At 37.8% G+C, this 13,833-nt stretch overlaps 1 protein-coding gene across 6 annotated transcripts in view; it reads left to right on the forward strand.

The window, feature by feature from the left end:
- Window positions 1–13,833, forward strand: part of FHOD3 (formin homology 2 domain containing 3) — a 375,803-nt gene that overhangs the window by 270,482 nt on the left and 91,488 nt on the right. For 3 of the 6 annotated variants that reach the window (XM_071454935.1, XM_071454930.1, XM_071454931.1), the window contains exons 11-12: window positions 9,166–9,543; window positions 13,019–13,144. In XM_071454935.1, coding sequence (XP_071311036.1) covers window positions 9,166–9,543; window positions 13,019–13,144 — 504 coding nt within the window. Of the gene's footprint in view, window positions 1–6,715; window positions 6,815–9,165; window positions 9,544–13,018; window positions 13,145–13,833 lie in introns of all 6 variants that reach the window. The other 3 variants (XM_071454942.1, XM_071454946.1, XM_071454950.1) reach the window with 2 other exon arrangements.

Raw genomic sequence — 13,833 nt, forward strand, 5'->3', positions numbered from 1 at the left:
AAAGATTTGATTGTATAAATACTTAATGGGTATAGATCAAAGATACAGTGGTGGGTGGGGTTTATTTTATTTTATTTAGGATCTCTTAGAGTTGCTGTCTGTGTCAAATATGATGAGTGGTATATAGGTATTAAACAGCAAAGTGGGGAGATTCAACATCATCATTTGATGTGACTCAGGTTGTGGTATAGATTACTAAAGGCCCAGATGAGAGAAGTTAATTTCTCTTTTATTGCTGTAATAGAAAGGAACACATTGGGGTTTTTTTCCCCTTGATGTTTATCTCTGGTTCCTACTTTTGGTTATTTAAAACAACTGAGGCATGAAATTAGACAAAGAAAATATCTCCAGGATAAACATGCAGACACATATCTGTAGATGTGAGTCTCTTTAATGCATGTACATACACACAGACATACACATATACATATGAGCTGAGCCACCTAGCATTTGGGTGTGCTTTGACATTGAATGGCATATGATCAGTTATGAGGGAGATAATAGCTTGTCACAGTTTGGTTAGTAAGGGTGAAAATGAAAATGAGATATAAAAAAGAAGAGGTTTTGGAAAGATTTATCAATGAAATGAAATGGCTTGGTAAGGTAGCAAAGGTAATGTCTGTTCATAGCATCAGATCTTTATTAGACTTTGACAGCAATACCATATAAAAATCTAACCTGCTATGTTAAGTTTGGAGCGGGAGAACACAGGTAGGATTTGAAGCGTTAAGTCAAGCAGATTCCAAAGGAGAACCCTAAAGGTGTGAAATTTTCAATCTTACTCTTTGTAAGAATATATTGGAAGCTCCCATAAGGAATGCAGTAGAGGAAGAGATATAAGATAGGTTAAGAAAAAAAAAAAATTAAATCTATATCATAAAAAAGGACTGCATTGATGTATAGATAGGGGTTAACCCACTATTGACCCAATAAGTAATAACGACACAAAGATTTAAAATTTAAAATTTACAACTTGATGAGTATCTCAGGTCCAGGTCAAATTGCTGTTTCAAGTTGATATCAGCTTTTTTTAATATGAATTTAAACATGTCTGAGTGTGTCAGGTTTTCTAGTAGGAATACTCTTTTCTGACTGCACGTCTTGCTGAAAGGAAACATTTTATGCTTGGTATACATGTGGAGTCCAGTTAACAGCAGTGCACTTTGCCGTAAAGGCAATGGGAGATTTTCCTATTTGAACTACAAGAGGAATCAAGAAAGCACTGAAGTTTAAATAGATTTTAGCTGCATGGCAAATGAAATCACAGCATAACTTATCCTAATTATTTTACTTTGTTTTTTTCCACTGTGTGTTTAGCTTTCATGAGCTACCTGAGGAAATGCAATGCCAGACTAGGGCATGAATGCATTTCTCTGGATCTGTATGGTAGTGTCTTATGCACTGGAGTGTACATGCCTTAGAGAGTTCACCTCTCCAGTCTGTTCCCAGTGTTTGTAAACATGATCCTCTGAGAGCAGGAAAGCTTTTTTACACATAGGATACAATGGTGGAGGGCAGAGGGAAAAGACAGCAGCATGGTAGGATGCCATTTCCCTTTGAAGGCCTTCAACTGTTAACCAATATGCACTTCCAAGCTCTGAAAATAACATTTCTTCTCTCTTTCTGTATATGTTTCAGTATATATTGCTCCAAAAGTCTATCTACGTCATTATTCTGTTTCTTTACCTCTCTCTTCTTAGAAATGTAAAAATACCAATGCTGTTTAATGATCAGAGAGTTGTGACTCTTGAAGTCTTTGCAAAGCCTTGTCAGTATCTTAAGCAATGTTCTGCTGTCTTGCTCTGCTTTGATGTGTCCTATATAAGACAACTGCAGCAGTTAAACAAGTCTGGAGGCATTGCCTAGGTATTATTTAGGTGTGAAAAGCTGTTGCTGATCATACTTTAGGGATAAAAAAGTAAAACAGAAACCTAAAGATAAAAGACAGATATGAAAGTATAGTGAGTGCATGTACTTCATGGTATTTGACATTTCCTCACCTTTTTGTCTGAACTGTTTTCTTTATTTAGGGCAGAAATACCAGGATCATTTTCCTTTTGACCTTTGTAATTAGTCACCTTAGTCTTCCTGTATGCAAAAGGTCAAATTTTGAGGCTTTTATGTACATCGTTATGCATATAATTTTATGTAATCTCATCTTCACATAATTGTACCAACTGCAGTGGGATAGAAATAGGAAGTGGGGTTAATTGGTGGTTTCTTTGGTTTTATTTTTAATGGAGGAGGAAAGTGTACTGCCATATCTTTATACAAACTTATAAATGTTGAATTTGAATTATTACCACTTTTAGCTTTCACCTAAAGGACTAGTTGAATCTGTTTTGGCAGCTAGGATAGAAGAAAGGAAGAAGCAACAGAAGTGTACCAAAGCATTTGTTTATTTTACAAGGATTTAGGAATTTGGCTATGAATTGTGCCATCTAAGCTATAAAAGTGGAATTGAACTCATAAATTGAAGAAAATGGCAAGCAATGGCAAGAGAAAATAAAATTACATCCAATGTGACTTATATCTTTCCTTGATGGAACATTTTTCAGTTTCTCTTTGTTTGGCTGGAGTTCAGGGATGCAGCTGTGCACGAGGTAGAAGAGGTCAGAGGTTTTCTGGAGAGAGGGCAGAAAACAACCTTGAAAGGGAAGTTTGTGACATCAGCTGTAGTATGCAATTTTAAATAATATTGTGAAATGAGTAATGGTGATCTTATTTCACTGAATGTGGCTTGTAGTCTTGGTCACAGAATCACAGAATGGTTGGTGTTGGAAGGGACCTAAAGACCATCTACTAGATCTCATGAGCTAGCTTCTATGTGCATTGTATGCGTTGACCAAAGCCTTGGTAGCCTAATTGTGGCAAGATGATAATTTTTTTCCATTTTTCTATATTCTGATTCATTAGTGGTTTCATTTCTATATTCTGGTTCATTTTCTATAATCTGGTTCATTAATTCATCCTGAATTAAATGATCTGAAGCATATCTTACCTTTTCAAAATTTCCTTTGATACCAAGCAAAGCAGAATGTGTTTCTGTGCTCATGCTTATTTTGTTGGTGTGGGTTTTTGTTTGGTTTGGTTGGGGTTGTTTGTTTTTTGGGCATTTTTTGTTCCTTCAGGACAGCCTTTGATTTTTCTTTTACTTCTACCTTTGGGATTTTTTTGGAGGTCAGTAGTGAGGAACTTGTGTTTCTGGGCTACAAGCTAAAAAGAAATCCTAAGTTCTTTCAAGCTGCCTTCATCAAAACTCTGCTAAGAGACTGGAGAGAGCCTGGAGAAGACAGAGACTACACAAAACTTTGTACACATTGGTCAGCTCCGGGGTCCAGTGGGATAGAGAGCAAGTTTTGGTGCTTTGAGTTCCTGTGGACTAAGAGCCATTGTCTTCAGAGTGCTCTTATTTTTAAAATCATCCAACTGTGACCAGGTTAGGTGTGTGTGAGGTGCAAGGCCTGGCATCTCAAGGACTCTGCCCCTGCCTTCAGCTAAACTTGTAGAAGAGTCCATTTCTTATAATTCCTTTCATCAGTCTGCATTTATTAGTGCTTTCCTCTTTGCAGCTTTGAATAGGTATTTAATATCAGCTGGGCAAGTTTTCATTCTGAAAAGGAGAGAAGTTAATCCTTTAGTTCTAAATCCTTTGTCAAGTTTTTGTTTTGCTGTCTAATGGTTCTCTGTCCATAAACTGCACTTTCATTGTCTTTTTTAATATGCACATTGTTTTAAGTGGCTAAAAATACTTGAATGTCAAATTTTAGTTGAAACAACAAAGCAATACCTGTGCCCTAGAAGAGTTGTTAGTTGCCATGACCAATGCTATACTTTCTAAAGATTAGTGGGGGAGTGGGGTTTTGTTTATTTGTTTAGTTTTTTTAGCCTGTAGCAGTAATGCATTTTAAAGATTGCTTTTTAAACAAAGTGTTTGTTTTGAAATTTGTTTTCAGTGGTATAAAGCTTTTGTTTAAATATTTCTGACCTGATGCTTTTATCATTGAACTGAAGTAAGCCAGGAACAGCCTTAAGGTTAGCTGAATATATCTCATCCTTCTGCATTAGCTGAAGTCCTTCCTCCCTGCCACTGGATAAATATTTGCCTTTTGTAAATGGGATAGATTCCTCTGCACTACTAAAAACCATGCCAGCTTCTGAACCTCATTTAACTGGAAACCTCCCTATGAGTCCTTTTCTCTTAATTTAATTCCACTACTGCATTGACTCCAAATTTGCATCTGTATGTGAGGGAGACAATGAGCTTTTCCACGCCATCCCTTCTCCACTGCATACAAAAATGAACACATAACTCTGAACAGTTTCGATGAGTTCACAAGCCTGTCTGCTGTTGTGTTTGAGTATCTGACTCCAGTTAGTTTTCCTATTTTAATAAATATTCACAAGGAAATGTTCCTTTTCTACCCTTAGGAAAGATTTAGTTAGCAGGTACTATCTGTTTTGTTGGACAGAATATCTGTCCTCTGACAAGACTGAAATGACTGCCACAGCTGCTTTGTTTAAAAGAAGAGCACACATCATTCCTGCCTGTGAGCTTACCCCTATTCTCTGATCTGTATCTGAGCCCCCTCCTGGGGATACTCAAGGACTCTGAAACTGAGTTTAGTTGCTAAAAGAGTGTTGAGCATGTCCCCTATGCAATCACTTATTTTCTTTGTACAAGTTTCCCTTGACCACATTGGCTCCCCAGACTGGAGGGTCTGCCTGCCTCTGTGCACACTGATCATCTCTGCTACCAAGTCACACAGAGCCAGATCCTTCCTCTGGCTTTTCCAACCACTTGCCATGTAGTTCCTGCACTCCAGCACTTAATATTGGCAAAGGAAAAGAGCTTTCCAATCAGAGCTTCTGAGATTTTGACCTAGAACTCAAGGACCCTTTGAGGAAGGAGTCATTGGCATGACAGAAGAATTATCACTCTGGAATCTCTAAAATTTTTTTCAGCTCCTTTATCCGTGCTGTGTAAACTCCTGTTGTTTTAGCCATGCCCTCGTAAGGTGGAATAAATTCTCAGAGAACTCTTTCAAATTTATGAGATTGACTATATCAAATGAGTATTTCACAAATGATTTTTGGTATTTTGAGACAATTGAGGAGAGGGGAAATTTTGGCATCATCGATGTGTAATCCTTCTGGGAGCTTTAAACACAGCAATAATGGGGACACTCTTGTTCATGTAAGCAACAGCCGTGCTGCCAGCATTACAGGATGCATTGTACTATAAATAGACAACCATGATCCTACAGAGCTCCATGAGTTATTTCTTAAATCTGAGTGCTGTTGGACAAGCAGAAGCAGAAGTTTCCCTTCATAGGAAATAGCAGAGCTTGAGCTAGTAAGAAGGGATTATATGAATGCTCCCTGGTTCAACTCTTTCTTTTCTTTTTTCCAGTAAATTAGTAAATGTGTGAAAGTTGAGAGGTGTCTGTGTAAGGGAGGTATATATTTGTGGGCAGGACAGGGAGGTGATGAGATGACAGCTGAGATGGTTATGTCACTAAGCCACTTTAGGAATGGTTGAAAGTGTAAATGTTTGCCAGAGTATTGGAAAAGTTCCAGGCGCTGCCATTTGCCTGGTTATTCTGTAACTCCAAAAAATGCAACAAATTTTAGATTGACACTTTGCATTGCACTCAATGAGTTCATGATCTCACACTGTAAATATTCATTATTCTTATAACATGGAAACTAATTCTAAATGGAAAAAGCCATAGAGCATCCCTTCAGAATCAGAGGAAAGAAAACAAGCTTTCAGGAAAATGCAAGGAATAGAAGTGTCTTACAAACTTCATTATGATTGTATGTTTTTCTTTTTGCATGAAGCATAACCTAAGGTTGTGTACGTCATTAAATCAAGTGGAGAACTGTATCAACTGCAAATATATTTTCTGTGAGTCTGTTCATTTGGGAAGGTGAAAAGCATAGATAGGAGGGATGGGAGGCAGACAGTGTAGCTTTTCCATTATGTTTAATATAGTTTTCCTGTTTTACTTATGTGGTTTGTAGGTTGTGGAGGTTTTATGCATGACTTACACTTCCCTTCTGCCAGAATTACTGCTGAACTGAAGCCTGCTTTGACCATAGTAATGATTCTACTGAAATAATTCATGTACTGGCATCTGGTAACTTAAATATTGCTATTTGCTAATAGTCCTGAACTGATTTGGTCTCTGTTATTTCTAACTCAGTGGTTCACCCTGTTCTCTTTTCCAGTTGAGCTATTGGTTACTTAGCAGGAATGTTTTATTTGGTTTAATTTAGGAAGTGTGATGTCCAGTGCCAGCTGTCCCATGCCAGCACATTGTGTACTGTCCTTTAGGCCAAAAAGACACAACTTAATGACTAATGAGTTGAACATTGCTATTGTCATAAATGCTTTCCATTAATGCCTCTGCAGGTAGGGCAGCTGCAAATGGAAAGTAAAGCTCAAGAAAAATAATGGCAGCTTTGAATCTTAAAATAATAGTAAAAAATCTAAATAGGGGAAAGGATAGATAGCTACCCTTTGCAAACACATACTTAGCAGGAAGTTTTAGGTGACTAACATAAGAGGCCCATAAACGCCCTCTTCATCAGTCTCTTCCTTCCATTTCTAACTTCATTGCATTTCTTTTCCTGTGGATTCATGTTGTTTTCTCTTCCACCTTCTTTCTTTCCATTCCACTGCATGCCTCTTTCCCTGGTCTGACCTCAGAGAGGACGAGTACGAAGAGGAGGAAGAAGAACAGCCAGTCACAGAGCCCAATACTGAGGATGAGGGGGAGGAAGAGGCCAATAGGCAGGTCAAAGCCAGGTACCAGGATTCAGCATTGTCCCTCCACCTTTTCTTCAGGCTCTGGTGTGAACTCACCAGCACAGTGTGCAGCAGCATCCACCTTTTCACTCACATTCCTTGATCACCTGTTAAAGCCACCCCCACAGAAATATTTTTGCATTTTAAAGCTTTGGGGAAGGGGCTGGGGCATGGCAGTGCTAATGGAAACGCTCAATTATGTAGGTTCAGTGCACTATGCACTGTCTGCATTCACTCCCTTTAGTTAATGCTCACAAATCCTAAAAGCTTTAGTGAAAAGCATAACTTTAAGCATGATTTGGTTTAACTTCTTAGTAAAGGCAATGATGAAACACCAGAATGCTTAACTGAGGATGTTGCATGGTTTCTTAGGTTTTCATCCCTATCTTCATAATACTACCTTATTAGGAATATCTGTTGCTATGCAGTAAATTGACATTTTTTGAATGCTGCCTTAGATTCCATATAAGTTTTGATCATGTTTTAATAGCAAAGAACTACTTTGCAGCAAAACTGACACACATGCGTATATAATATATATACATACATATGTATATATAAAATTTTATAAATGCCTGCCCATCTGTGTATATACAGATATAAGCAAATTACCAATCAATATGCTTCATCACCTATCAATATACTCTTGTGTAAAAATTTTCCACTTATTTCTGAGATATATATATATGCATTTGGCAACTTGATCCTAATAAACTGAAAGCAAGAAAATATATTCTTTGTTCTGGACAGCCATTTGATTTAGGCTAAATTGTTTGGCTTTGCAATTCAGCAAATGAGATTGGAATTTTTTATTTTTTTTTTACATAAACCACATTCATGCAGACACTGTACAGCACAGAGGGAAGAAAGGAAACTGTTTAATGTGTGAATTCCAAAGAAAATACTGTACCTTTGTTATTATTATCTTCCAGTCTGCAAATCTTGCCAATGCCTGCCTGAAACTTCAAAATTAAGTGACAATTTCCTCAAATCTGATTCTTAAAAGTCAAAGCTAAGACACAAGTTACTGGTAAATCTCATGAGTATACTAAAATACTGCTTTAAAAAGTGAGGAAGAGCCTCATTAAGAAACGTGAAGAGCATAATGTGTTTTTAGGTCATTGGTCTTTTTAAGATAATTATCTCTTTAAGATAACTGGGTGATATTCCCATGACTTTCCTAAGTACCTTTTTTCACTGTCTCTGTATCATTAAAAAAATTATGGTGGCTATTTGTGTTGGATGCTGACAGGTAGGACTGGCCTGGCCTCAGTGTCTCCTGGCAAACACAGCAGGTGCGATAGATGAAGGTTTCCAGATTTTCCATTGAGAGAACAATTACCTGGTATACACCTGATGATTTAAGTGCATAAGATCCCAACATATCTAACATAAATTTTGGTTTTGTTGCCTATGCTGTGCCAAGCCCACAGTCCTCAAATAAGGACTGTGCCTTCCATGCTGGCTGGGGGATTGCAGAAGTGCTCTTGGGAGAAGGAAATCAGCCATGTCAATGATCCAGCCCAAAGCCCATGCACAGTGTTTGTGCTGGAGTTCCTAGTGAAAACAGACACCCTGGAGTGCATATCCCATGGCTTCTCAGCTGCTTTGTGCCTTCTGTCACTCACCAACATCTGCCTTCAGTAGAGCAAAGCAGATGTGTTTTCTCTTTTCTTTGATGCAAATTCTGCAAGTCTCTATGAAAGACCAGCATGGAATGCTGACACTCAGAGAAACCAGAAATTAGTGCCTTCATACCTAGAAAAATATTTGTTAAGGTGTTGATTTTGAAATCATTTAAATTTGATTTTTTTACAGAACAGTGCTAACTGAGTATTTTTTTATTTTCATCTTTGTTGGATGAAGAATTTTAGTAAAAAGATCAGATTCCCAGGGAGGATGATAGCCAGATATCAGATAGGAGAAGCAGTCCTGCAGACTGTATCTTGAACCATCTGTACTCCATGCAGTATTTTCCAGTGTGCTCAGTCTGCTTTGTACTGCTCTGACAATGTTTACAATCTAACTTAAATATATAAAGATTGTTCCAAAAATAGGTGTGAAAAGGCTCATGAAAATTAGTTCTGAAGCCTATCGGTTAAATCCCCTCTTTTCTTTTAGAATGAGTTGCTTCTTTTTCCCAGTATTTCTAACCACAAGAAGAATCCCACTGGGATACAAAGATGTGAGTTCTCTTTATTTAAAAAGATGTAATGATTGTCTAAATTTTGGAAGTTTTTGTTTGTCTGACTCTTCTTCATTTTTTTTCCCTGCAAGTGATACTATCTGTGATCTCCCTTCACCCCATTGTTCTCTCCGCTTCTCTTTCTAATGATTTTTTCCTCCTGCAGTGAGGTTCCAGATGTGCATGAGGCTGTGAAGGAAAGCTTTTCACAGTGCTCTGACTCTTCAGCTGTCTCCAGTGCCATTTCTCCACCTGAGAGGCCTCTCACCTGCTCTAGAGCAAAGAGCTTTTCTAGCAACTCCTCTTCCGTGCCTGACTCATCTGTCTCTCATCATAATTCTGTCCTTTCATCACCATCTTCACCTGCAACAGCATTGCTGAGCTCTCCACAAAATTCCTCAGCATCTATTACTCCAAAGGCATCTCCAACAGTGGAGAAATTGCCTTATGTACCACACACTCCTTTTCACCTCTTCTCGTATGACTTTGAAGACTCTCCAGCATCTGTGAAAGAGAAGGAAGCAGAAATGATGAGGGAAAACAGGTAGATTTTCTATAGCTAACAATAATTTTTAGATAAATGAATAAAACCTTTCAAGAATTTTACAGGGCTAATAATGCTACTCTATGTTGTTGTATTATTTCCAGAACATACTATTACTAATTTTAGCCCTGTAAGCCTGTATTTGATTTGATATTTTCCCCTTGCCTTTGCTGACATCATTACTCTTCTTCCAGGTCTGTAGTTGATAAATATCCTGGCCTCCTCTATAAAGCAGTGGGTAAATAACCCATGGTTTGGGAGATCCAAGAAAGGAGCACCATTTTGCTCTCATTTACAACAGTGTAATTTGCAGACATGTTTTCATGAAAATTAATGGGGCTCTTCTGCTATAAAATCAAGAGAGGTCAGATCAGCACTTGAAATTCAGGGGTGAAGTCCTGGCTTCAAAGGCTGAACTGCCAAATCCTAAATTTGTTGTTTGATTACAGTGCATGTCCATCTCATGTGCAATTTCAGCTCATGCTTTTATATAATAGAATAAGAGATCTATAAAGATAACATAGCACTCAGAGTAGACAATTTTATCTCCACAACATCTGTTGAATTTACTTGTTCCCCATGCATTTATCTTAGTTTTTAACTTTAATTTCCCCATCCCACCCCTCTAAAATAAAACAAAAAAATTGTTTTGTCTCATCTGTTTTCAAGTAAAAGAAATTGACAGTAAGTAGCACTAAAGACAATGACAGAGAATCACCTTGAAGAGGTTGATGATTTTTTGCTGTCTCTTACAGTTGTCAGCGTTGTTTGAATTAGGTGCTGAAAATGTACATTTATATTGCATGCGTCTTTATTTCTTCCTCTCTCCAGCAGTCCTTCTGAGTTTCTGCATGTGAACAAATGTTTTGATTCTTTGATCCTTTTAATTTTTGATCTTTCTCTCCTAATAGGTGGGTGTGTTTTGTCCCTTTTCCATTTTTCTGAAAATTCTGTAAATCCAAGTAGTTGTTGACAAGTGACTTAGTTCACATATTTTTCCTTTACCTGCAACTTGAACACTGGAGTTCCTCTAAATTTACATTTTCTTTCATAGGTGCATTTTTCCCTTAGACCTCTCACACTCATTTATTCGTCTCCCATTGCTGTTATACTTTAGAGAGTAGATTCCTAAATACCTCCTGTTCCTGAAATATTTAGTATTTCTGCAGTGATTTTTTTTTTGTCTGACCATCTTTTCTGCTTTCATTTAGTACAGAGGTTCAGGAGTGGGGGTTGGGATGGAGATTCTTCCAGGTTTATCTGGAGGAAAAAGAGGGCAAAGCCTGCACAATTTATTCAATAATATGCCCATAAAAGAGGAAAATGTCTTGAGGGTGAATGCTGCTGGATAAGACTATTGCATCCACACTGGTACATGAGACAAGAAGGGAAAATGGAAACAATAGCCAGTACCAGAGGAAGGTTAGAAAGATAAACCTTGAGTACAGCATACAGACGTAACCTGGTATTCTGGTCTTGCCTTGCTCCTACTGCAGCAACTCAATGTTCCTCTAAATTTGGTAGGATGTTGTGTCCAGACCAGTCCCTCTGAATTTGATTTTTTTAATCGTTGTCTGTCTGACTCCATAGGAGGTGCATTCCCTCCATTTTCATGAGTGTTATCTTTGGAATAATTGAAAACCCTTGGTCTGAAAAAGCACTCTGCTCTATGTCAGCTTTTTCATGGGACAGAGGAGAAGAAAAGCACATGTAGTGGTTGATAAGAAGGTCTCCTTGCAGTTGATCAAAATGGAAATGGAGGTTTCTGTGTCAGGAACATACCAAATCAGCTCTGAGTTCTTATCAGGACAGTGGAGTTTACTCATCTGTAACTCAGCACAGGCACAGTCAGAACATTTCCTGGGCTAAGCCTGTCGGAGAGAAGACCCAAGCTAGGTCTGTGCTACTAGGGAAGCTCCACACTGTCCAGTTACACAGTCTCCAGTGGACCACTGTCTCCAGTTCCTAGTTAGTTTTCTTCTAGGACAAGAAGACCTGGACAGCAATTATTTCCTGCAAAATTCCTTTTGTGGCTCAGAAACTTGCATGTTAGAGTTTTTTCCAAAATTAGTTCCCTGTTGTTTGTCAGTATAGTGTCTCAAAAACAGATGAGGAATGGGGGGTGTTTTCTAAAGCATTAACCTGAAATTGCTGTTCCAGAGGACATGTTCTCTAAAGCACAATCCCTTCCATTGTAAAAGCACCTAGCTGAAATCTACTCTGATTTTAACGTGGGCCTTGGCGGGCAGCAATGCTGTTGAACTCTAAGAAAAAACTTGAAACTTTGAATGAAATTTTGCATGGCTAGATGAGTGTGCTTAATGGAGCCGAAGGAAACCAACCAGGCTTTTCAAATAAAATTGCTGAGTGAAATTACTGAGTGCTGATGTGTGCGAGGGAAGAAGCAGCAGAGAAAAGATATGGTGAAAGACGATATATTATATCTTGTGAAGTATTATAAGGAAAATTATGTTGCTCTATTTCCTGAAATGAATTTTGCAATTTGGATGAGTTGACCTTTCTGAGTACTGATCTTCAGAGAACCATATGCTTTCCATGTGGGAAAATGGCATTGTCTGTGAACAGTATTAAAGAGAGAAATATTAATATTTTCCCAAATTAAGAATCTTTTCTTGACATGCTGTTTAAGTACAATGGTTAAAAGGCACAGCAAAGCAACACAACTGCCTTTTCTATTCAGTACAGGAGCCAGGATGAATACATTGATAGAAAGGACTCTGGGGAGGTGGCCATTCCAGGAGTCCTGGAAACAATTTCTCTTTGATCAGCAAGCTCACATTGAAGTGAAGCAAGTTTATGGGGTTTTTTAATGGAGAGAAGGACTGATAGAAATTTCTAAAGCCGTGCTTCCGGAGACATGTCTTTTTAACCATGGTGATGATTTTTTACAGGCATTGTAAGAAATGGCACATAAGCTATTACTTATGTTGGGGGAGGGGAAAGAAAATACTGCTGGCTTTAATTGAAAAGAATGTGGTTGTTTTTCCATTTAAAATGCAAGCACATTTGCAAGTCATGGATGCCCATGTTCAGATCACGTCTCAGGAGTGCTGCTATTTTCCTTGATTTTAGTAGATATGGATATCTACTAAAATCTTGGGCTGGTTTGACTCCTTTTCTAATGGTTGGATATCACTCCCAAAACAGCTAATAATTCTGAGTAACTGAGCAGTATGCAAGTTCCTGTTCTGATTGTCACTTGGGAGGACCATTCAAATCTCTCATTATTTTCCTTGCCAATAGCTCACTGATTCATCATGTATGTTCATGCCGTGGTTGATATTAAGAGTACATGATTGGTTGCATATTTGGAAATAGAGCAACATTTTCAGAAGGTGACTGTTTAAAAAATTCTGGGGTATGGAGTCATTACCACCCCGTAAACAAGAGGATTTACTGTTGCATGCCCGTTTGCTGATCTCCCTTTCTCCTTCTTTTCTTCCCATTTCATCAGATACAATAGCTATGGCAGCAGCTCTTACTCTTCTCCACGACCTTATGCTGGTGTGAGTGCCCCTACAACACCCACTACTCGTTATGGGACAACTCTGTCACCACCTCAGGAGACCAAATCTGACAGGTTCGTAAATTAATCAGTGTTTTGACAACAGTTCCTTTGCAGACAGAATGAAGGAGATAAATGTAAGCTGTTCTGAATGAGTACTGGAAATAACTTCTAGCCAGTTTTTTTCTAACATTGGGGAAAAAATGGAAAAAAAATCTAAATATGTTCATTTCCCACTCGTTCTCAAGCCTTTCTGTCTGACTTGGTGTTAAAGGTTGGGTGCATTTCCATCCAACTTCTGTTTCTTTTACTTAAATGGATAAAGCAGAGTTGCTTCGCACATAAGCTGTTTTAAGTATTAAAAGGTGAATTAAAATTTTCTCTCTTTCCATTTTTAAAAATAAATTCAGATAGATCTATTTTCACTTCTATCCTTTTAAATCAACTGCAAAATCTTGGAAATGTGCTTGGTTCAGAATTTCCTAGGCCATAATTTTGTCCTTTCTTCAAAATACGTGATATATCTCATTGTGTTTCATCAAAAGCAAAACATTTATTACTGTAGCTAAAGCAAACTCCTAATAACCAAACAGTTAGCAGCTTGCTTTAAGAAAAAAATTTAAAGGGGAAAAAAACCCAAACCAGCAAAAAAAAAAATGTTTCAAACAATCAAAATATTCTTTTGAATTATGTAAGGTACTATAGGAAGGAAAAAGATAGGAAAATGTTATGGATACTTGAAAGAAATTCTTGGCAAGAGGTTT

This window comes from Agelaius tricolor, unplaced genomic scaffold (assembly GCF_023055355.1).
Source record: "Agelaius tricolor isolate 1412-34295 unplaced genomic scaffold, bAgeTri1.0.p SCAF_2, whole genome shotgun sequence".
NCBI classification, from domain to species: Eukaryota; Metazoa; Chordata; class Aves; order Passeriformes; family Icteridae; genus Agelaius; species Agelaius tricolor.